Source organism: Mytilus californianus, unplaced genomic scaffold (assembly GCF_021869535.1).
Source record: "Mytilus californianus isolate M0D057914Y unplaced genomic scaffold, xbMytCali1.0.p SCAF_8, whole genome shotgun sequence".
NCBI lineage: Eukaryota > Metazoa > Mollusca > Bivalvia > Mytilida > Mytilidae > Mytilus > Mytilus californianus.
The window spans coordinates 93,924,299-93,947,429 of NW_026262734.1; the positions used below are offsets into that span (position 1 = coordinate 93,924,299).

Genomic DNA, 23,131 nt, shown 5'->3' on the forward strand with positions numbered 1-23,131 from the left:
GAAACTGTTGTTTTTATGGTGTTTTCGCCCAAGTTTTCTCTGCATGCAGAAACATTGTGAACAACTAAAAAATAATTTTAGAGAAGACTTCGTATAGCTTACTTTAACAAAATTTTGATAGGCGCATATTCTTCAATCCAAATATAATTGAAAATTGATTAAATAAAAGGAAAATAAAAGTGGCTTTTTTAACTAAATATACATTTCTTTATGGTTTTCTGTAACAGTTATTGTAACTCGTTAAATGTGAAATTTGATCTTTTTCTGAACACTTTTTACTTTAAAAGATTACTTGAAAGTTGTCTAATAAATTCAACAAATTCTACTATATTCTTTATTTGCTATAGAACTCGTTGTCTGTTGATGCCATTTTCTTGTCAATCAGTCTACAACCAAATGTATTATGATACAATGAGGTGCATAAGGAATTTATAGCATCAAAATGTTCAAGTCACCATTTAAGCACTGAATCGATATCTGCTAGTCAAGTACCTTTACAATCACCCTTGACAAACTTAGAAATTAAAAAATATTCTAAGGGTTTAAACTCATTCGAGCAAAGTTGACTATAGATGGGTTTGGCTATATAAATAATTCTTTGTATGTCCCTTTGGGTCATAAGCGTTAATCAAGAAAAGCGTTTTGGACGCACAAATTTATAACGCGTCATTTGTATTTTCACAAGGATCTAATGGTACTTAATTTACGACAATAATGAAATGTATGACAGTTAAAAAAATTTCTTTCCAGTGCGGCGGGAACATAGACGAGCTGATGTATTAAAAGATAAGAAGACGATGTACATCCTGGTCCATTCGGATGGAAATTATATGTAAATACATATTTAGTATATAAAATTTCCTAGCAATAATAATTTCAGCTAAACTTAGCGTTTGATATACCTCACTTCAATGCAAGAGAATAGGGCTATTAATGTTAATCGGATAGCAATACACAAACAACCAAAAGCCATTAAAAAGTCAACATGTGGTATTTAAAAATAAAAATGTGTCTCATGATACAAACGTCGACTTAATACATCGATCTACAGTAGTTGTAAAGCAGCGTTATTGCTAGTCAAAATCGTCGCGGCACATAATTTCAAAGAGGGTCTGGATGGTGGTGATGAAATTAGGGGGTCTTCATTTCTTTATTTTTTAAATTTTGTGCACATTATTCTCTATTCTGTTAACTCCTTCCAGACCCTCATTAGACTATCGTTGATTGAAGTCTTGTTTCAAAGTAAGATACGACGAAAATGAATAAAAAAAAAAGTTTAATATGCATTTTTTCATTCATTAGAACAATGGTCGGTAAATAAATGATTAATCATGCCTAGGCCTTCATTTTTATTTTTTAAAACCTTTGCAGCAAAGCATGGCACACTTTCAGACACAGACTCAGGAGAGAATATGTCAACTGACACGGCCAAACGTAAGTAAAAATTCTTGGAATCCATGAGTGGTTGGACAGTGAGATTCTAATATATGTATTAGACTTTAACGTAGGACGGGTATTTCCCGTTAGAGTGAGGTTTCTTGTGTGGTTACTGAGTGGGGAGCTTCCAATGAAAAATTGAAACAAATTGAGCAATGATGCGCCATATAATAGCAAATAACAAATAGAAGGAATGTCGACCATATTATACTATACAGACTGTACACCAAATTCATATATGCAACTTACTAATAAAACCAAAAATAACAAAAATAAAATAAAAATGATAGGATACAGAGTCACGTACTCGTCTAAACTCGGCCGATTCCGTTCCTCCATCTGACACCCGAGGATTGCCGATTGGATCCAGAGTATTCCAGTTAACAATTAACTTTCTGAATCCAATAAGTTATACTTTACTTGTCAGATATACGCATAATGCATTTGTAATTGGGGGGTCTCTGTGGTCGAGTGGCCTAAATAGTTCAAGAGAGAGAGAAAAAAACGTAGTTTAACTACTGTATCACTAGCCTGTCAACACTGAGGTTGTGAGTTCAAACCCTTCAAATAACAGACGCGATCGACTCCAATCTTAATTCACTTAGATTGTCAGTTTTCCTGATGAAGGTTCTTTCCGGGCACTCCGGCTTCCTCAACCAATAAAAACTGACCATCACGATAAAGCAATTAGTGCTGAAAATGGCGTTAAAAAACCAACATCATTCAATTAAACATTCGTAATGACTAATAGGTCATGATAGTAGATTTTTTTTTCGGATTTGTTTTTTTTTTTTTTGTAAAAGGGAGATAACTCAATTAAACTATGTTCTTTATATACTTGTCCTTTGGTCTCTGGCGGACAATTGTATCATTTTACAATCATACCAATTCACCTTATTATTATTTGTTTTATATATTCAATATTCATTACCAATCAATATGTATAAATTATGAATATGTCTGGGGTCGTCTTAGATAGGTGCATGCATTGACATAATGAAAACTATGAGGTGTTGATCTATGTTTTTTGTGTAGATATAACTTCATGTAGAGCTGATTATACAGTCGTTGCAGCATTGGATTTAGGAACAACATATTCTGGATTTGCATTCTCGACAAGACAGAATCCTTTAGACATACAGCATTCTGAAAAATTCCCAACGTGTTTATTACTTAATCCCGAAAAAGAGTTCGTAGGGTTTGGAAACGACTTTTTACATAAATTCAAAATGAATCTTTATGAGAATGAGGTAAATGCTAAGATAAAAAAAAGCAAACATTCTGTGTCGTTATTGTCTATCTTGTATATAGGTCCATCTCTTAGATCTCCATGGTAAAGACACTTGCATGTCTATTGTTTAAGATAGTAGGTTTACCTTTAGAAGTCTTTGGTAAAGACACTTGTCTATTGTAAAAGATCGGAAATCGACCCTTTTCCATGATAAAGACACTTGCATGTTTAAGGTTTTAGACAGTGGGTTATCCTCAAAAGGATAAGGATTAAGACACTTGTCTGTTGTAAAAGACCGCAAGTCGACCTCTTCTCCAAGGTCAAGACAATTGCATATCTATTGTTTAAGAAAATAGGTTTATCTCTAGATGTCCTTGGTTAAGACACTTTTGTTTGTAAAAAACCACAAGTCTAACTCTTCTCAAAAGTTAAGACATCTGCATGTCCATTGTTTAAGATAGTATGTTTACATCTAGATGTCTTTGGTAAAGACACTTTTCTGTTGTAAAAGAGCGCAAGTCGACCTCTTCTCCACGGTAAAGACACTTGCATGTCTATTGTTTACGATAGTAGGTTTACATCTTAGACTAGATGTCTTTTGTAAAGATACTTGTCTATTGTAAAAGACAGCAAGTCTACCTCTTCTCCACGGTAAAGACACTTGCATGTCTATTGTTTAAGATAGTAGGTTTACCTCTGGATCTCTTTGGAAAAGACACTTGTCTATTGTAAAAGACTGCAAGTTGACCTCTTCTCCACGGTAAAGACACTTACATGTCTATTGTTAAAGATAGTAGGTTTACCTCTGAATGTCTTTGGGAAAGACACTTGTCTTTTCTAAAAAAACACAAGTCTACCTCTTCTCCAAAGTTAAGACACCTGCATGTCTATTGTTTAAGATAGTAGGTTAACATCTAGATGTCTTTGGTAAAGACACTTCTTTGTTGTAAAAGAGAGCAAGTCGACATATTCTCCATGATAAAGACACTTATAATATCTATTGTTTGAGATAGTAGGTTTACCACTTAGACTATAAAATTGAGAATGTAAATGGGGAATGTGTCAAAGAGACAACAACCCGACCATAGAACAGACAACAGCAGAAGGTCACCAACAGGTCTTCAATGCAGCGAGAAATTCCCGCACCCGGAGGCGTCCTTCAGCTGGCCCCTAAACAAATATATATACTAGTTCAGTGATAATGAACGCCATACTAAACTCCAAATTGTACACAAGAAACTAAAATTAAAAATAATACAAGACTGACAACGGCTACAGGCTCCTGACTTGGGACAGGCGCAAAAATGCGGCGGGGTTAAACATGTTTATGAGATCTCAACCCTCCCCTATACCTCTAGCCAATGTAGAAAAGTAAACGCATAACAATACGCACATTAAAATTCAGTTCAAGAGAAGTCCGAGTCTGATGTCAGAAGATGTAAACAAAGAAAATAATCAAAATGACAATAATATATAAATAACAACAGACTACTAGCAGTTAACTGACATGCCAGCTCCAGACTTCAATTAAACTGATTGAAAGATTATGTCTTCATCATATGAATATCAGGCACAATCCTTCCCGTTAGGGGTTTAGTATCATACCATCATAACATATATGAGAAGAACATAACCCGTGTCATGCCAACAACTGGTTTTTAAATAAATGTGTTTAGTGCCGATGCAAAGACCCTATAAGTGAATCAATATTAACGCCAAAATATGCAATCTTTAATGACCTGACAACAGTATCGTAACTATATCCCTTCTTAATAAGTCTATTTAAAGGTTTTGTTAGCTTCAGAGGTGAATACTGACATTTTTGTGCTTTATAAAGAATATTTCCATAAAAAATTGGATGTGAAATACCTGAACGTATAAGAAGTCTGCATGTTGAGCTATACTTACGAATGATGTCCTTATACCGATGATAAAATTTAGTAAATGTTTTGACTAGTTTGTGATATCGAAAACCCTGGTGTAATAATTTTTCAGTAATACATAAATTTCTCTCGTTAAAATCTAAAACATTGTTACATACACGAGCGAATCGTACAAGTTGAGATATATAAACACCGTAAGATGGTGACAAGGGAACGTCACCATCTAAAAATGGATAATTAACGATAGGAAATGAAAAATCATCTCTTTTATCATATATTTTAGTATTAAGCTTTCCGTTAATGATATAGATATCAAGATCGAGGAAAGGGCAGTGGTCATTGTTAGTATTAGCTTTATTTAAAGTAAGTTCAACAGGATAAATTTCTTTAGTATACATACTGAAGTCGTCATTATTGAGAGCCAAAATATCATCCAAATATCTAAAAGTATTATTAAATTTGTGTATCAGATGTTGTTTCGATGGGTCTTTGCTGATTTTTGTCATAAATTGTAACTCATAGCCATACAAAAAAAGGTCCGCAATAAGTGGTGCACAGTTAGTCCCCATTGGAATTCCGATAACCTGACGATATACGGAATCTCCAAAGCGAACAAAAATGTTATCTTGTAAAAATTCAAGGGCATATATAGTATCAAAGCATGTCCAATTGACATAGTTTTTTTGTTTATTGCTACTAAAAAATGACCTTAAAGAGTTTGAACATATATATTCACATTCTGACTTTTTAAATGCCCATTTAATTAGGTGTGTGAATTTTTTCTTAATGAGAATGTGAGGCAATGTGGTATATAGGGTAGAAAAATCAAAACTTTGAACAGATTCAAAATCACCAATATATGCATGCAATTTATCAAGTACTTCCAACGAGTTCTTGACACTCCAAAAGTAATTAATTCCACTATTTTCGAAGGCCTTATTTGAACAATTTATTATCAGGTTTTTGATTGTACCAAGTGTACTGGTAAAAAGAATAGACAATTTAGTAGTGGAACAATGGCTTGAAGACGAAATGAATCTATATTTGTAAGGTGTTTTGTGTAGCTTCGGAAGCCAATACATAGTTGGGACTTTCATTGTATTTGGTTCTGCTTGTAAAGCGGTAGCTAAAAGTTTATGTTTGTTACAGATGTCGTTTTCTGAAAATGGAGTCAGTTGGAATGTTGGTGAATTGGTGATTTCTTTTTTCAGAACCTTAATGTAAAATTTACGTCAAACAATAATAATATTATTAGCAGCTTTATCGGCCGGGACAAAAACAAATTCCTTGGCTAGTTCTTTTAGTTTATGTTTGATACGAGAAATAGGTTTATTGTGGTTATTGTTAAGAGTAAAATGTTCTTTAAAATGTTGAATACGTATATCAACTATGTTCATTACTGATTTAAAAAAAGAGTCCAAAGATTTTTTGTCAGCTTTTTCCCGTTTTATCCATTTCAAACAGTAAGTATGGAGTGAGTCGTGGATGACTCATTCCAATTAATAATTGACGGGGGACGATATTTAGGTCATTTACTGAGGAATGATTTTAACTCTCGGTCTTGAACGATGTTAAGATCTCCTGTTATAACATGGGAAATGGGTCCATAAATGTATTCGGAATTAATGCAATTACATGAAGTAGGTGTATTTTCACTGATATTAACATCTTTACACAATTGGCTATAATTAAACACAAATTTCCGGGTAGATTTCTTGTAAATATAACAAATAAGAGGGAGCTCAGTATTATCAAAATATCCCGAAATTTGTTCTTTAACAGAATGGTCGTTAAAAATACCGGCAATATTTACAAAATCAAAACCTTTATTGACATACTTTATTTTAATTAACTGTTTTTTATGATCTTCAGGGCGATCAATTTTGGGAAACAGTTTAGAATAACAATATGCCATCATAATTTGAACGATTTCATACTTAGGACTGCTATATGAAATTGTGTTGCAATCCTCTAAAATTTTATTTAACTTATTAACCGGTAATGAACAGAGCTTTGTTAACAGATAATGTCTGCCGTTGTTTTTTGAAATAGAAATTAGGTCCGAAATATTGGTATGATTGGTCCGAAATTTTCTTTGATTGCGATTTTTTCTACGACCATGAAATATGTTTTTGGTAAAGACACTTGTCTATTGTAAAAGACTGTAAGTTGACCTCTTGTCCACGGTAAAGACACTTGCAAGTCTATTGTTTAAGATAGTAGATTTACCTCTGAGACTAGATGCCTTTGGTAAAGACACTTGTTTAATGTAAAAGACCGCAAGTCGGTCTCTTTTCCTTGGTAGAGACACTTGCATGTCTATTGTTTCAGATAGTAGGTTTACCTCTGGATGTCTTTGGAAAAGACACTTGTCTGTTGTAAAAAACGCAAGTCTACCTCTTCTCCAATGTTGAGACACTTGCATGTCTATCGGTCAAGAAAGTAGGTTTACCTCTAGATGTCTTTGTCTATTGTAAAAGACTGCAAGTCGACCTCTTCTCCACGGTAGAGATACTTCCATGTCTATTGTTTAAGACAGTGGGTTTTTCCTCCAGATGACTATGGTTAAGACACTTGTAGGGAAGTTGGAAGTGTCTCTCTCTCTTGTACGTTAAAGAACCATTGCAACTACTCTTAAAGGAGTCCGTAGGTGGCCTGTTGCCAGGCGAAATTTCTGCTCTTTTTTTGGGATACCTTAGCTCCTAATTGTAGTAGAAATCTCAGTTGACTGTTAACAAAACTTTGAATTTTTCAAAATACTAAGGATTTTCTACCCCAGGAATAGATTACCTTAGCTATATTTGGCAAAGCTTTCGGAATTTTGGGTCCTCAATGCTCTACAATTTCGTACTTTATTTGGACTTTTTTGACTGCTTAGATTCGAGCGTCACTGACGAGTATTTTGGAAAAGAAACGCGCGTCTGCCGTCTGGCTTACAAAATTGTAATCCTGGTATCTATGATGAGTTTATTCTCAGCCTTCTTTCTAATCGACCCACTTTGCAGACTGTTACGTTAGAGTTATGCACTTACAGTGCCATGTACTGCTTCACGAAAATTCAGCTTAGTTTGTAGTTCTGTTTAATATGTTTACTATAAAAAAAAATCGGTCCAACATTGTTTTTAACCAACTAAAACTAAACAAAAACTTTTTTAAAAAGGGATAAGATATCAAAGGGAATCAAAATTGGAGAAAAACAAAGAAACACAGACCAAACATAAAAAACGACAAAAACGAAAGAAGAAGCAACACGAACCCCACACAAAAGTGGCGGGACTCGTTCCGCCGAAAGGGTGAGTGGTTCCTCTCAAACTAGAGGATCATGGTAAGAAAAAATGCAGTGATGCGTCGCAATCAAAGAAGTTATATTCGTGAAATAGGACATCAGTTTGGAAAAGCGTGTTATAGACAAGGAAATGTGTGGTAATATGCTGATTGTTATGTTTTGATAACTTTGTTGGGTGAATTGCTGTCTCATTATCATTAAGTCCCAATCGTTACTACTCGGCCGTTCTCGCTACCGAGAATGAACGAGTAGTTACGATTGCATTCACACCATTGCTTAAGTAAGTCAGGAAGTAAGTAAAACTTTATTTTGATTTGGTATATTGTCAAACAATTTAAACGTAAGCTCTGATGAGCTTTTCACCGAATATAAAAACATATACAATAACAAAGAAAACAAGGCATGCAGCAAAACGTGAAAAATCAAGATTATTAATAAACATGTTTATTTTTTTTAGCATATTTCAACTGAAATGACAATACAAGATATGTCAGGAAAACCAATAGAAGCTTTACTTGTTTTTGGAAATTGTATCCTGAAACTCAGGAAATCCCTGGTATATTTTATAAAAAGTAAGGGCTTAGATGTAAAGATGGAAGATATAAGATGGGTCATGCCAGTTCCGACCTTCTGGAATGATGCTGCGAAACAGTTCATTCGAAAAAGTATTGACTTTGTAAGTTGAGAAATCATATTTATAGACCATTAAAATATAAAATGGACTTTTGCAGATTTTAGACAAATAGACGTAATACTGTACTATAGATACAAATAATTACCTCTTCTTCATTGATTCAAAGGGGATTGTAGTCACACCCTTATACATATCATTTATAAATGCATGTAAAATGGATGTCGGGCGTTTTCATTGCAGGTGATTTAAGTCTTAAAACAGGAGTAAATTAAATATTGGGTCAACAACAAAATGGTTGTTTATTATCTGTTGGGAGCAAAATGCAATTATGTGCATTAAAAAAAACCCAAGATAATGAAGTTGATATGATCGAACAAAATATTATTTCCCTTTAATTGAATTTGAAAATAAATATTGATATCGCAAGGCAGCAAACATGTAATATATAAACGTTCCACATTTATCTTGGACATTCGTATTATATATATCAATGTCATTTTACAGATTCATTATAAAAACAAGAAGGCATAGTTCTTTAACATTAAAGATAAACGTGGCATGCATTCAAAAACAAAATTTGACAACTGTTTTATAAACACTTTTTACTTTTTAAGCATGATTTTCCTGTCTTACATATACATTTTCAGACTGTTTCCCTTGTAGATTGGTATACCCGAAGACCAGTTTCAAATAGCTTTGGAACCGGAAGCCGCATCCATCTTTTGTCAACAAAAGTTACCTGATTTCAACGCTTCTCTTCCTGGAACAAAATACTTAGTTGTTGCTCTAGGAGGTAAATTGAAATACAAATTGTTTATTAGTCCCCTAGGTTTGCACCCCGTCTGTCTGTTTGTTTCTCATGCTCTCTTTCACAATGTAAATTGGACTTAAACACGAATATGTAAGATAACTTTAATTTCTTGCATTTGATTGTTTTTTTCCCTTTTCTGAGTAGTTCCATACTTGTTCAGTCTGTAAAGGTTGTTTGAATTAACTCATTTACGAGTATTCTCAAAATTAATCTTGCAGATTTTTTGGTTTATTTCATAAATGAATAAAAAATAGATGTGAGGTCTATGTGTATGGCAATGGGATAGCAACACACCGACAGCAATTTCTGAAGGTGGTAAAGGTTAATAATGATCGTTGATTATTATCAGTTGGTCGGTAGTCATAGTGTGTTGAAGGCCGAACGGTGTCCTATAATTGCTAATTTCTAAGTCATTTGTTCTCTGGTTGAGAGTTGTCTGATTGGCAATCATACCACATCGTCTTGTATTTAAAAAAAATAGTAAATACATTTCGTTTCTCACTTTCCAGGTGGCACGACAGATATTACAGCTCATGAAAAAATATCAAGTTCAAGATTACGAGAATTGATCTTTGCGACAGGAAACAGTTATGGTGGTGCCACAGTGGACGATAGGTTCTTACAAATGTTTACTGCTATAGCTGGAAAAGACATTGTTTCAGATATTAAACAAAATTATCCAATGGCTTACATTGGCATTTTCCAAGGGTTCGAAAATGTAAAGCGCAATATTTCTACAACGACTTCACAAAAAGTGAAAGTCAGTATCCCATTATCTGCATTATCTGTTTTGGATTTGAAATGTAAACAAGTATTAGGTAAAAACTTTCGGTCTACTATAGATGCATCAAAGTTTTCTAGTGCTATTGAACTTCAGGATGACTCAATGCATGTTGATATAGGTTTAATGAAAGCGTTTTTTAATGTGACAATCAATAATATATTAGATCTCATTAAAACGAGGCTTCAAGAACTGGCAGTATCTGATGTAACTCAGATACTTCTTGCAGGTGAATTTGCAGAAAGTTCCTTGATGCAAGACAAAGTGAAATCTGCATTTCCTAATACAAGAGTGATCGTACCAGAAGCAGCAGGGTTGACTGTTTTAAAAGGGGCTGTATTATTTGGCCACAACCCGTCCTATCTACAATCGCGTGTAATGCGATATACATATGGGGTTGGCATCAGCGATGAATTCGATCCTGCTATTCACGATGAAGCACATCTTGTTGTCCAGAAAAATGGGTCGAAATTAGCAAGGCACATTTTTGATGTTATTATCAGAAAAAACCAACTTGTTGATGCCGGTACATCCATTGATAGCAAATATCTAACAATAGACCCCAATCAGAAAACAATGGAATTTGAATTGTATTTTTCATCCAATGAAAAACCTGTTTACATAGATGAAACGGACTGTAAGCCGTTGGGATCAGTAATCATTACTTTTCCTGACGTCTGCCAGGAAGAGAGGGATGTGAAAGTGTCATTTGTTATAGGGAATACTGAATTAGAAGTGAAGGCAGTGGATAAAAAGTCAAGACAAACAGTTACAGCGGAATTCAATTTATTCTAACATTCAATTTGATATGTAGGGGACGATCATTTGATTTTCTGGGTAGAGGAATTTGGTAAGAACAGAAAAAATGAGTGAATACAAAAAATATCCTCCCCCTTGCAAATAACAAATAGTCGTCCCCAAAATCTGAAAATCATTTTTGTTTATATTTTCATTCACTTATATTTATTTACACGATACATGTAGTAGATAATTTTAACAATTAAAGAATTAAGGAATGATTTGCGTCTGATGAACAAATCCTCATTTTCCAACTAGCAAATTTATAGTTACTGGAATAAAAAAAATGTTCAGGAAAGTGTTTTCTTTGACATAAAATGTGCTTAAAAACCGTGTATACCGTTGCTTTAGGTAATCTACTCTGAAGTACTGTCACAGTGACCTATATTAGTGTGAAGGACGGCATGATTTCTTATCCAATTTTTAGTACTTTGTGATGTGGCGTCCGGGACTCAGTGGTATATCCTCCTAGCAAGTCTTCGTAATGAACAATCACTTTACTTATTTAAAAAAGGACTAAAGACGCATTTTCATAAAGTTATTTTTTTGGATCGCTCATAGTATAGACCTTGATCTGTACTTGATTGTGTTTGACTGATGTTGATTTGCTACAATAATGTTTTATACTTTTTAATTTGATTTGTTGTGTTTCTGTGTATTTGGACAAAACTGTTTACCAGGAGTCGTTGTCTTTCGGTAACATTTTTGTATGAAAACAAAGTAGTAGCTTTCAGTAATTTCGAAAGATAAGTCTATACATATTCAAATTCTATTTCCATTTATATTATGAAGTTTAGATGATAATTTTTGACATTTTTTACTCAGTAATTTATTGATAATTTTTTAATTCATTTTTTATTCGAATTTGGTTAAGTTTTTAGTGTCTTAATTTTTTTTAATTGATTAGATTTTATATGATTTTTTTTTCTACTTTGCAGTTCCGTGTATGTATGAATGTGTGTATTGTTATATAATTCGCTTTCAAAATGCCTTGTAATGATCTTGGAAAGTTTATTCAATTGCAATAAACATAAATATCAAAACAATTGATATAAACTACATACATGACATATATGACACAAATTATCATGATGTTGCAAATAATTTTCCTATGACCATTTGTCCCTACAAATTTGTGATTTTTTTCCTGTGAACTTTTTCCGTGGTCCGACTTAGGATGTTGAAATCCCGCTCGGTGTGCCGATCTAATGTATACAATGCAGGGTTCATATTCATATCTCATTAACATACATGAAATAACGTCAATAGCCTCTACCGGAAGCCCTCTCGACCAGGATTGTACTTATGGATAGTTTACTCTGTGAATCGGTATTTATTAATTAGTTGTATTTTGCTTTGAACAAGCTTTCAGTAACTGCGAGTACTCTTAGACTCGCAAACATGTTTACCTTGCAACATTCTGTTTGTGCCGGTCCCAAGTCAAAAACCTATATAATTTAGAAGATGTCGTCCATGTCGTCGGTTGCTGTCTTTAATATTTGTTTCCGTTTATTGTTTTGTACATAACTCAGGTCGTTGGTTTCTAGTTTGAATTGTTTAAATTTTGTCATATCGGTGTCCTTTAAAATATACTACACGATATGAATTTTACTGATTGTTAAAGCCATATGGTGACCTACAGTTGCTTACAGTTGCTTACATATACGCCATTTGGTGTCTAATGGATAATTATCACATTGGTAATCATACCAAATCTCTGTATCTTCTTGATAATTTATTGCATTGAAAAATCCATGTAAAGATATAAAGTTAAAATTGAGAATGGAAATGGGGAATATGTCAAAGAGACAACAACCCGACCAAAGAGCAGACAACAGCCGAAGGCCACCAATGGGTCTTTAATGCAGCCAGAAAATCCCGCACCCGGAGGTGGTCCTCAGCTGGCCCCTAAATACAATTGTGTGCTAGTTCAGTGGAAATGGACGTCACACTAAACTCCAAAACATATAAATGAACTAAAATTAAAAAACATACAAGACTAACAAAGGTCAGAGGCTCCTGACTTGGGACAGGCGCAAAAATGCGGCGGGGTTAAACATGTTTTGTGAGATCTCAACCCTCCCCCTATACCTCAAGCCAATGTAGAATAAAGAAACACATAGCAATACGCACAGTAAAACTCAGTTTAAAAGAAGTCCGAGTCCGATGTCAGAATAGGTAACAAAAGAAACTAAGCAAAATGACAATGATACATACATAAACAAAGGACTACTGGCAGTTACTGACATGCCAGCTCCAGACCTCAATTAAACTGATTGAAAGATTATTATGTCTTCATCATATGAAAATCAAGTACAATCCCTCCCGTTAGGGTTTAGTATCATACCATCATAAAATATATGAGAAGAACATAACCCGTATCATGCCAACAACTGGTTTTTGAATAAATGTGTTTATTTCCGATGCAAAGACCCTATGAGTGAATCAATATTAATACCAAAAAATGCAATCCTTAATGACTTGACAACAGTATCGTAACTATATCCTTTCCGAATAAGTCTGTTTAAAGTTTGGTTAGCTTTTGAGGTGAATGCCGACATTTTTGTGCTTTATAAAGAATATTACCATAAAATATTGGATGTGAAATACCTGAACGTATAAGATGTCTGCACGTTGATTTATATTTACGAATGATGTCCTTGTACCGATGATAAAATTTAGTAAATGTTTTGATTAGTTTGTGATATCGAAAACCCTGATGTAATAATTTTTCAGTAAAACAGAGATTTCTTTCGTTGAAATCAAATACGTTGTTACATTCACGAGCGAATCGAACAAGTTGAGATATATAAACACCATAAGATGGCGACAAGGGAACGTCACCATCTAAAAATGGATAATTAACAAGAGGAAATAAAAATCATCTCTTTTATCATAAATTTTGGTATTAAGCTTCCCGTTAAAGATAAAGATATCAAGATCCAGGAAAGGGGAGTGTTCATTGTTAGTATTAGCTTTATTTAAAGTCAGTTTGGCAGGATAAATCTCTTTAGTGTACATTCTGAAGTCGTCTTAGACTGTTAAAAGTATTATATCAATAATGCCTCTAAATGGTTGATACTATCTTTTTTTACATATTTGAGATATAGGTAACAGTAGGTGTTTTTGGTGCCATAAGATAAAATTAAATCTTTTTTTTCGAATTTTCACTACTTTCTAACACCGAACAAGAACCTGAACACATGCACACAGTCAAACGCAGTACACGGAAGTACTTTCCTTTATACTATTAATATTCGGAAATACATGATAATATGCATGATTACCATCCTTTAGCTTGGGAAAATGTGTTCAGTATAGATGCTGCATTTATGTCCAATCAGTATGTCCAAAGAAGGGTACACAAAAGAGCAACATAGAACCCTGGAAGGTATAACTACTACCGTTTCACTTTCAAGCCAGTTATATTGATTGATGTATCTCATGTATGTAGCTGTACACAGTAAGCGAATTTTGGTCTTGGTGAATTTCGCCACATATAAAAGTTTTTGTACAATAAAATTATATTTAGATAGCTGAAATATCACTCAAAAGACATATTATTTCTTCAAACTGGGTTTATATGAACATCAAGATTATTTTATTTATACTTAATGTGCTGTTTTCTGTTTAACAGTTCATATTTCATATCCCTTCCGGACATAGGTCAAACAATTATTATCATGTTTACAAGCGCTTTCTATCACACGAACTTATCGATGCAATTTTACAAAAAATGAGGCGACAAACATGATTGCATTTGATCATATCTATATACATGTGAATGGTTTCAGTGTATACCGTTGCTTTAGGTAATCTACTCTGAAGTACTGTCACAGTGACCTATATGAGTGTGAAGGACGGCATGATTTCTTATCCACTTTTTAGTACATTGTGATGTGACGTCCGGGACTCAGTGGTATATCCTCCTAGCAAGTCTTCGTAATGAACAATCACTTTACTTATTTAAAAAAAGGACTAAAGACGCATTTTCATAAAGTTATTTTTTGGATCGCTCATAGTATAGACCTTGATCTGTAATTGATTATGTTTGACTGATGTTGATTTGCTACAATAATGTTTTATACTTTTTAATTTTAATTGTTTTGTTTCTGTGTATTTGGATAAAACTTTTTACCAGGAGTCGTTGTCTTTCGGTAACATTTTTGTATGAAAACAAAGTAGTAGCTTTCAGTAATTTCGAAAGATAAGTCTATACATATTCAAATTCTAAGTCCATTTATATTATTAAATTTAGATGATAATTTTTGACATTTTTTACTAATTTATTGATAATTTTTTAATCCATTTTTTTATTTGATTAGATTTTGTAAGCTTTTTTTCAATTTCTACTTTGCAGTTCCATGTATGTATGAATGTGTGTATTGTTATATAATTCGCTTTCAAAAGCCTTGTAATAATCTTGGAAAGTTTATTCAATTGCAATAAACATAAATATCAAAACAATTGATATAAACTACATACATGGCATATATGACACAAATTATCATGATGTTGCAAATAATTTTCCTATAACCATTTTTCCTTCAAAATTTGTGATTTTTTTCCTGTGAACTTTTTCCGTGGTCTGACCTAGGATGTTAAAATCCCGCTCGGTGTGCCGATCTAATGTATACAATGCAGGGTTCATATTCATATCTCATTAACATATTCGTAATATTTGCTATAAAACACCAAATCAACGTCATCATCACAAAATTGTTTTCTTCAGTTAAGGGTTTTAAATTCGAAACTTGGGTTTAACAACTTAAAAAGTACCCAGGGGCGCATCCAGCCATTTTTAAAAGGAGGGTTCCAACCTAGGATAAAGGGGGGGGGGGGGGTCCAACCATCTGCCCCCCTCCTTTGCAATGTGCAGTCTACTATCGGTATCCGTGTTTCTTTGTTTTCTAGCAATATACGCCCGCAGATGTCCAACCCTGAACAGTTGGGGCAAAAAAGGACACAATATTCAAGCTTGATACAGGTCTGAATTTGGATTGTAATTAAATATTTGATATATTATAGGTTTCTGAATAAATGTAGTCAAAGAACTTGACTATGAAAGATTTCTTACTGTTGTGCAATACACTGTGCTGTTGCGTAATACTTAGTAAATCTGTTGTCAGACTATAATAAACAAATAAAAGCGTAATTATAACTCGGAAACTTAAAATCGAAAATTTATAAAAATCAAAAGGGAGCTTACAAAAATAAATATAAACAATTAACCAAAGTTTCATAAAAAAATGCTGAAAGCATTTTTGAGTGATTGTCCGAAAACTGGAAAATCCCCCTTTTTGTAATGAATAAAACCCCATCAATCGGAAACGTTTAGTCTGAAATTTATAAAAATCAAAAGGGAGCTCATGTCGATAGAAATAAACATTTCACAAAAGTTTCATGCAAATTGGTGAAATTGTTTTTGAGTTATTGTCCGAAAACTGGAAAACCCTCCCTTTTTTAATGAACAAAACCCCAAAACTCGGAAATGGTAAATCTGAAATTTATAAAAAAAAATAAGAAAGGGAGCTCACGTCAATAGATATAAACAATTCACTAAAGTTTCATGCATATTGGTTAAAGCGTTTTTGAATTAATGTCCGACATGTTGACGACGGACGGACGGACAGACAGACAGACGGTCAATGATATACCATAATACGTCCCGTAAACGGGCGTATAAAAACGGCAATAATGTAATACAAACAGACAGGACATACGAAATAAAATTGGAAAAACATTGATTAACAAAGTTTTAATCTGTTAACCGTGTTCCTGTGATAAAATACCGAACAATAACACTATAGTATAGACTGGTTCCCTGTCCCTTATCTGTTTGTCTCAGATACCCGTATGTTGCAAGGGAGAGAAAGAGAGAACCAGCCTACATTATAGTAATGTTCTGAAAGATCGTACAAAGATACATGTTCACTTCAGAAAGACGATTTTGGTTTTGATTTTGAACATTCTTATTATTCTTCAAAAACTATTGAAATGCACAAAATCGTTGCCATTTTCCTTTAGGTTAAATGTTAAGCGATACGACATTATTGTGTTAGCTTTTAACGTACACACATGATGCTATGAACTGAATTACTATAGGATTAAACGCCTTTTTAAAGGAATTTATTGGTGTATAAACTCGACCAATTCACTCACAAACAAATAAAAGTAGACTTTTATGATATGTTTGTGAGTGACTTGGTCCAGTTTATACACCAATAAATTCCTTTTAAAAGGCGTTTAATCCTTATAATTCTTTAAAATTGGAGATAAGGAATTTAATTTTCACACTCTTAGCTCTATCACATGTAAATTGTATATTTATGTCATTGAGTTGGCCCGGCGCATGAATATATTTTTTAAGTTAACGCCAAAAAATGTAATCCATGAAATTTGCTATCTGATAAAAAATAAACTGCAAAAATATCTTATTATCATTCAAATGAATGCTTTGTGTTTATTATTTAATTTAATGATGCACGCAAATTCACAATAAATATTTTTAACGTCGCCGCCATCTTGTTTACATTGGTTACAAAAAGTAGTTCGGTATACGATCGAGAAATAAATAACGTCAAGAGCCTCTACCGGAAGCCCTCTCGACCAATCATATAAACGTATTCCCTAATATGAAAATCATATAAGAATTATAAACTAATGCATTTGTGTTAAATGGTGTTACAATCGATCCATAGGATTGTACTTATGGATAGTTTACTCTGTGAATCGGTATTTATTAATTAGTTGTATTTTGCTTTGAACAAGCTTTCAGTAACTGCGAGTACTCTTATACTCGCAAACATGTTTATTTTGCAACATTCTGTTTGTGCCGGTCCCAAGTCGTCGGTTGCTGTCTTTAATATTTGTTTCCGTTTATTGTTTTGTACATAACTCAGGTCGTTGGTTTCTAGTTTGAATTGTTTAAATTTTGTCATATCGGTGTCATTTAAAATATACTACACGATATGAATTTTACTCATTGTTGAAGCAATATGGTGACCTACAGTTGCTTACAGTTGCTTACATATACGTCATTTGGTGTCTAATGGATAGTTATCACATTAGTATTCATACCAAATCTCTGTATCTTCTTGATAATTTATTGCATTGAAAAATCCATGTAAAGATATAAAGTTAGACTGTTAAAAGCATTATATCAATAATGCCTCTAAATGGTTGATACTACGAGTATCTTTTTTTTACATATTTGAGATATAGGTAACAGTAGGAGTTTTTGGTGTCATAAGGAAAAATTGAAACCTTTTTTTCGAATTTTCACTACTTTCTAACACCGAACAAGAACCTAAACACATGCACACAGTCAAACGCAGTACACGGAAGTACTTTCCTTTATAATATTAATATTCGGAAATACATGATAATATGCATGATTACCATCCTTTAGCTTGGGAAAATGTGTTCAGTATAGATGCTGCATTTATGTCCAATCAAAATGTCCAAAGTAGGGTACACAAAAGAGCAACATAGATCCTAGGAAGGTATAACTACTACCGTTTCACTTTAAAGCCAGTTATATTGATTGATGTATCTCATGTATGTAGCTGTACACAGTAAGCGAATTTTGGTCTTGGTGAATTTCGTCACATATGAAAGTTATTGTACAATAAAATTATATTTAAGATAGCTGAAATATCACTCATATTATTTCTTCAAACTGGGATTATATGAACATCAAGATTATTTTATTTATACTTAATGTGCTGTTTTCTGTTTAACAGTTCATATTTCATATCCCTTCCGGACATAGGTCAAACAATTATTATCATATTTACAAGCGCTTTCTATCACACGAACTTATCGATGCAATTTTAGAAAAATGAGGCGACAAACATGATTGCATTTGATCATATGTATATACATGTGAATGGTTTCAGTCAAAGCGATTAAATTCTATTTTGAACCGCATTTTGGGAAACATGTTACATCTTCACAGCCCTTTTTAGCTCACCTGGCCGAAAGGCCAAGTTAGCTTTTCTCATCACTTGGCGTCCGTCGTCCGTCATCGTCGTCGTCGTCGGCGTCGTCGTCGTTGTTAACTTTTACAAAAGTCTTCTCCTCTGAAACTACAAGGCCAAATTTACCCACACTTGGCCGCAATCGTCATTGGGGTATCTTATTAAAAAATGTGTCCGATGATCCCGCTTGACAACCAAGATGGCCGATATGGCTAAAAATAGAACATAGGGGTAAAATGCAAGTTTTGTCTATTTTTTTGAAAACCGTTATAAATAGAGAAAATATGACAAGGGCAGACATGTTCTGAATGTTGAGCTCTACCAATTGTTTATATACGTCAAAACTGTCAGACGACTTCTTATAGGATTTATTGCCCTTAGATGACAAATTTTACTATTTTTCATTTTTGCCTATTTATCTTGAAAACTATAATAGTTAGAGAGACATTTTCAATTGCAAAAATGATTAGCAAGACAAGGTCTACAAAAAAGTCTTATGGTCGGAATCGTCTTTCAACTCCTTATTAGAGTTATTGCACTTTGATGACGATTTTTAGTTTTTGCGATTTCGCCTTATATCTTAAAAATTATAATAGATAGATAGAAACATAAGTGTAAAAATGATCGGCAAGTCAAGATCTACAACTGAAACACATGCAGGAAATCGTCCGACGACTCCTTATCGGAGTTATTGCCCTTTAATGACGATTTATACCATTTTTTGCGTTTTGTTTTTATGATAAAAATTATAATAGATGAATAGACACTTTAATCACAATAAATTATCAGCAAGGCAAGATCTGCCGATATAGTTAGTAGACTATCACTCTTTATAGGAGCGATACCCTTAAATGATGATTGTTTTTACCCTCTTTTGTGTTTTGTGCCAAAACTAAAGAAGATAGAGAGGAACTAAATAGACTAAATGATCAGCTAAACAAGATCAACAAAACAGAGATTTTTGTCATGAATTCTATTTTTGTCTGCAATGTTGGAGAGTGTACTTTGTTGAATATGCACATAGACCAAGGGGAGCGACACAGGCTCTTTAGAGCCTCTAGTTGTAATATCTTATAGCAAATCAAATAAATGCAGAGTGCTGCCATTTTAAGTATTAAAAATGTTTAGTCGCATGATCTCTGGATTTAAGATTTTTTTAAGTGTTCACTAAATTGAATTAGTTTGTATTTTTCTGCAAGCTGATGGAGTCGCGCAGTGAATTAAGCGAACAGTTATCTCTGCTCGCAACAACAGTTATTTGTCTGAAACCGTCCCTTTTTTCTTACTTTAGATTTTAAAAGTTATTATTATAAGACTTTTACCGTGGGCAGCTGAACGGGTATTAAAGGGGATCAAAAATCCCTTCTCTTTCTGGAAAATCCTCTTTTGTCTGAAGTTTTTTAAGCTACGAATTTGCCAGTTGTTCTCCCCTTCTAACTAAAGTACGGAGACAATACAATGAATGTGCCTTTCCATATCAATTATTCCTTAGAAAAAAAAAACGATTTGGTATGATTGCCAATAAAAAAAACTTTCCACAAGAGGCCAATTGCAAATGACGTAGATGAAATCCCATAAAGGTTGATTAAGTTCAGGTCTTCAACCATGACCAAAAACAACACTTTGTTCATTTATATGCACATTTGGAAACAGGAAGGTTGAATAATTATCAAAATGTACGTTAGCCGTCGCCTATCTGCAACTTCTCCTCTTAAAAGACTTTTCCCCATGTAATTCTTTTTTGGATAATGTGCATTTTGTACCATTAAAACGTTTAAACCCGCTGCATTTGTTTGCACCTGTCCTAAGTCAGGAATCTGATGTTCAGTAGTTGTCGTTTGTTGATGTGGTTCATACGTGTTTCTCGTTTCTCGTTTTTTATATAGATTAGACCGTTGGTTTTCCCGTTTGAATGGTTTTACACTAGTAATTTTTTGGGGCCCTTTATAGCTTACTGTTCGGTGTGAGCCAAGGCTACGTGTTGAAGACCGTACTGTGACCTATAATGGTTTACTTTTATAAATTTTGACTTGGATGGAGAGTTGTCTCATTGGCACTCATACCACATCTTCTTATATCTATTAACCAAACTTGGCTGCCAATTGTTAGTGTGTCATGGTACTTCCGACTCTAATTTGACGAGCCTTACTATAATTTGCACTTCTGTAAATATAGACAATGCAATTCCCCATAGGATATAAAAATAAAGAGATGTGGTATGATTGCTAATGTGACAACTATCCACCAAAGTTGAAATTAAGTGGATGTAAGCCATTATAGGGAACCGTACGGCCTTCAACAATGAGAAAAACCCATACCGTATGGTGGGCTATAAAAAAACCCGACATTAAAAATATGAAACAATTTTATGGAGAAAACTAACGGCCTAATTTATAACAAAACAATTTACGAAAAACAAACGTGACAGACATAAACCAACGACAACCACTTAACTACAGGATTCTGACTGTGGCGGGGTTAAACATGTTTGTGAGCGCTCAACCCTCCCCTAACCTTGGACAGTGGTGTAACTGTACAACATAAGAACAAACTATAAAAATCACTTGAAAAAGGCTTAACTTATTAGATGGATACAAATAGAAATACATCTAACAAAAACACAGAGTGGACGTGGACGGGTACTTATACATCTCAAAAAACAAAAAGGCACTAAGAACTGATCTGTGAGTACTCGCAGTTACTGACAGCTAGTTCAAAGCCAATAACCACTAATGAAAACATTCATGTATTTAAGACTAAAATATCAATCAGTACACATCCAATATCCAATGGATTTAGTGTAAAGACGTTATTAACAGTCTATATACGTAGTGGACCGTTGCGCAGTGAACGTATTTACATGTTAACAGCCATTGTTGTTACACGCGGTTTCTCAGATTCTGTACATGTGTTTATGATTATTGAATTAGACAATACATTTCATTTCATAAAATCTACGTTTTTTTATGATTTGAGGTCAACATTTCTTTAAAAATACACGTTGCAAAGTGGACAAGTTAAAAAGTACGCTAGCAATAGAACTTGCCAATTCATTCAATGCAAACTAACTATATCATCAGCATCCATGATACATGGGCGCTATTTTACTGTACCACAAAATTATTTTATTTTATTTATTAATATTACTTTTACTGTTAAGTCTGTTTTTTGTTATATCCATTTTACGTGACTCTGTATTTATGTATCCCCTCATACTTTGAACGACAAAATTATTTTATGTCTACCTGTGTGAATTTCAAACGCGCGATTTGACGCCAGTACTTAAAACCTTCCATCCTTTATGGGTGGATTTTACATAGATAAATAAAATCGTATAATATAAGCAAAACGAGGATTTTAAATTTGATGTATGCCTTTTTGTGCTTCTTCGTTACATTTGTTTGTTTTTATAGTGATTAAGATGATAACACAATGTTGACTGCTGTACCCCTATTTTTGACATTTTTACCTACTGTGTCTGTTTGTTTTGTTCACGCATCGTTGTCAATATAATGGAATTTGATGCGACTGTCATACAAGTGAGATTTTTAGCTAGCTATAAAACCAGGTTCAATCCACCATTTTCTACATAAGAAAATGCCTGTACCAAGTCAGGAATATGACAGTTGTTATCCATTCGTTTGATGTGTTTGAGCTTTTGATTTTGCCATTTGATTATGACTTATAACTAGAAATTGACTATGAGGGTCGGTTGAAAACAAAACTTTACGACAAAAGAGATGATTTCAGCTTCCCAATTGTGAATTTTCATTTTTAAACAAATAGTTCCAAATGGTGATGTTGAAATCATCACTTTGTAAATTTTACGGACGCCATCACGAGTTGGTTAACCGTTATGGAATATTCGTTTCACAGATGATATCGGATATGTTCCTTATGTCGTAACTACAATCCCGTTCCCTTTTCACGAATGTGACCTACCGAATAAGACTATTTACCCCTATTTGTGACATTTTTACCTATTGTTTTTGTTTGTTTTGTTCACACATCGTTGTCAATATAATGGAATTGGATGCGACTGTCATACAAGTGAGAGGTTTAGCTAGCTTTAAAACCAGGTTCAATCCACCATTTTCTACATAAGAAAATGCCTGTACCAAGTCAGGAATATGACAGTTGTTATCCATTCGTTTGATGTTTTTGTTTTTTTGATTTTGCCATTTGATTGGGGACTTACCTTTTTGAATTTTCCTCGGAGGTCAGTATTTTTGTGATTTTACTTTTTACTAAATAAGGTTTTATACGTGGGAAGTAAAAGAAAAACTAC

The 23,131-nt window shown here is 33.6% G+C and overlaps 1 protein-coding gene across 4 annotated transcripts in view; it reads left to right on the forward strand.

Annotated features, from left to right (window-relative positions):
* The window catches only part of LOC127713092 (heat shock 70 kDa protein 12B-like), a 114,706-nt gene that overhangs the window by 12,866 nt on the left and 78,709 nt on the right, over positions 1-23,131 (forward strand). The window contains exons 3-6 of one of the 4 annotated variants that reach the window (XM_052219717.1): positions 1,372-1,434; positions 8,295-8,513; positions 9,135-9,264; positions 9,792-10,184. In XM_052219717.1, coding sequence (XP_052075677.1) covers positions 1,372-1,434; positions 8,295-8,513; positions 9,135-9,264; positions 9,792-10,184 — 805 coding nt within the window. Of the gene's footprint in view, positions 1-1,371; positions 1,435-2,644; positions 2,688-8,294; positions 8,514-9,134; positions 9,265-9,791; positions 11,496-23,131 lie in introns of those variants that run through there. The other 3 variants (XM_052219716.1, XM_052219718.1, XM_052219715.1) reach the window with 3 other exon arrangements.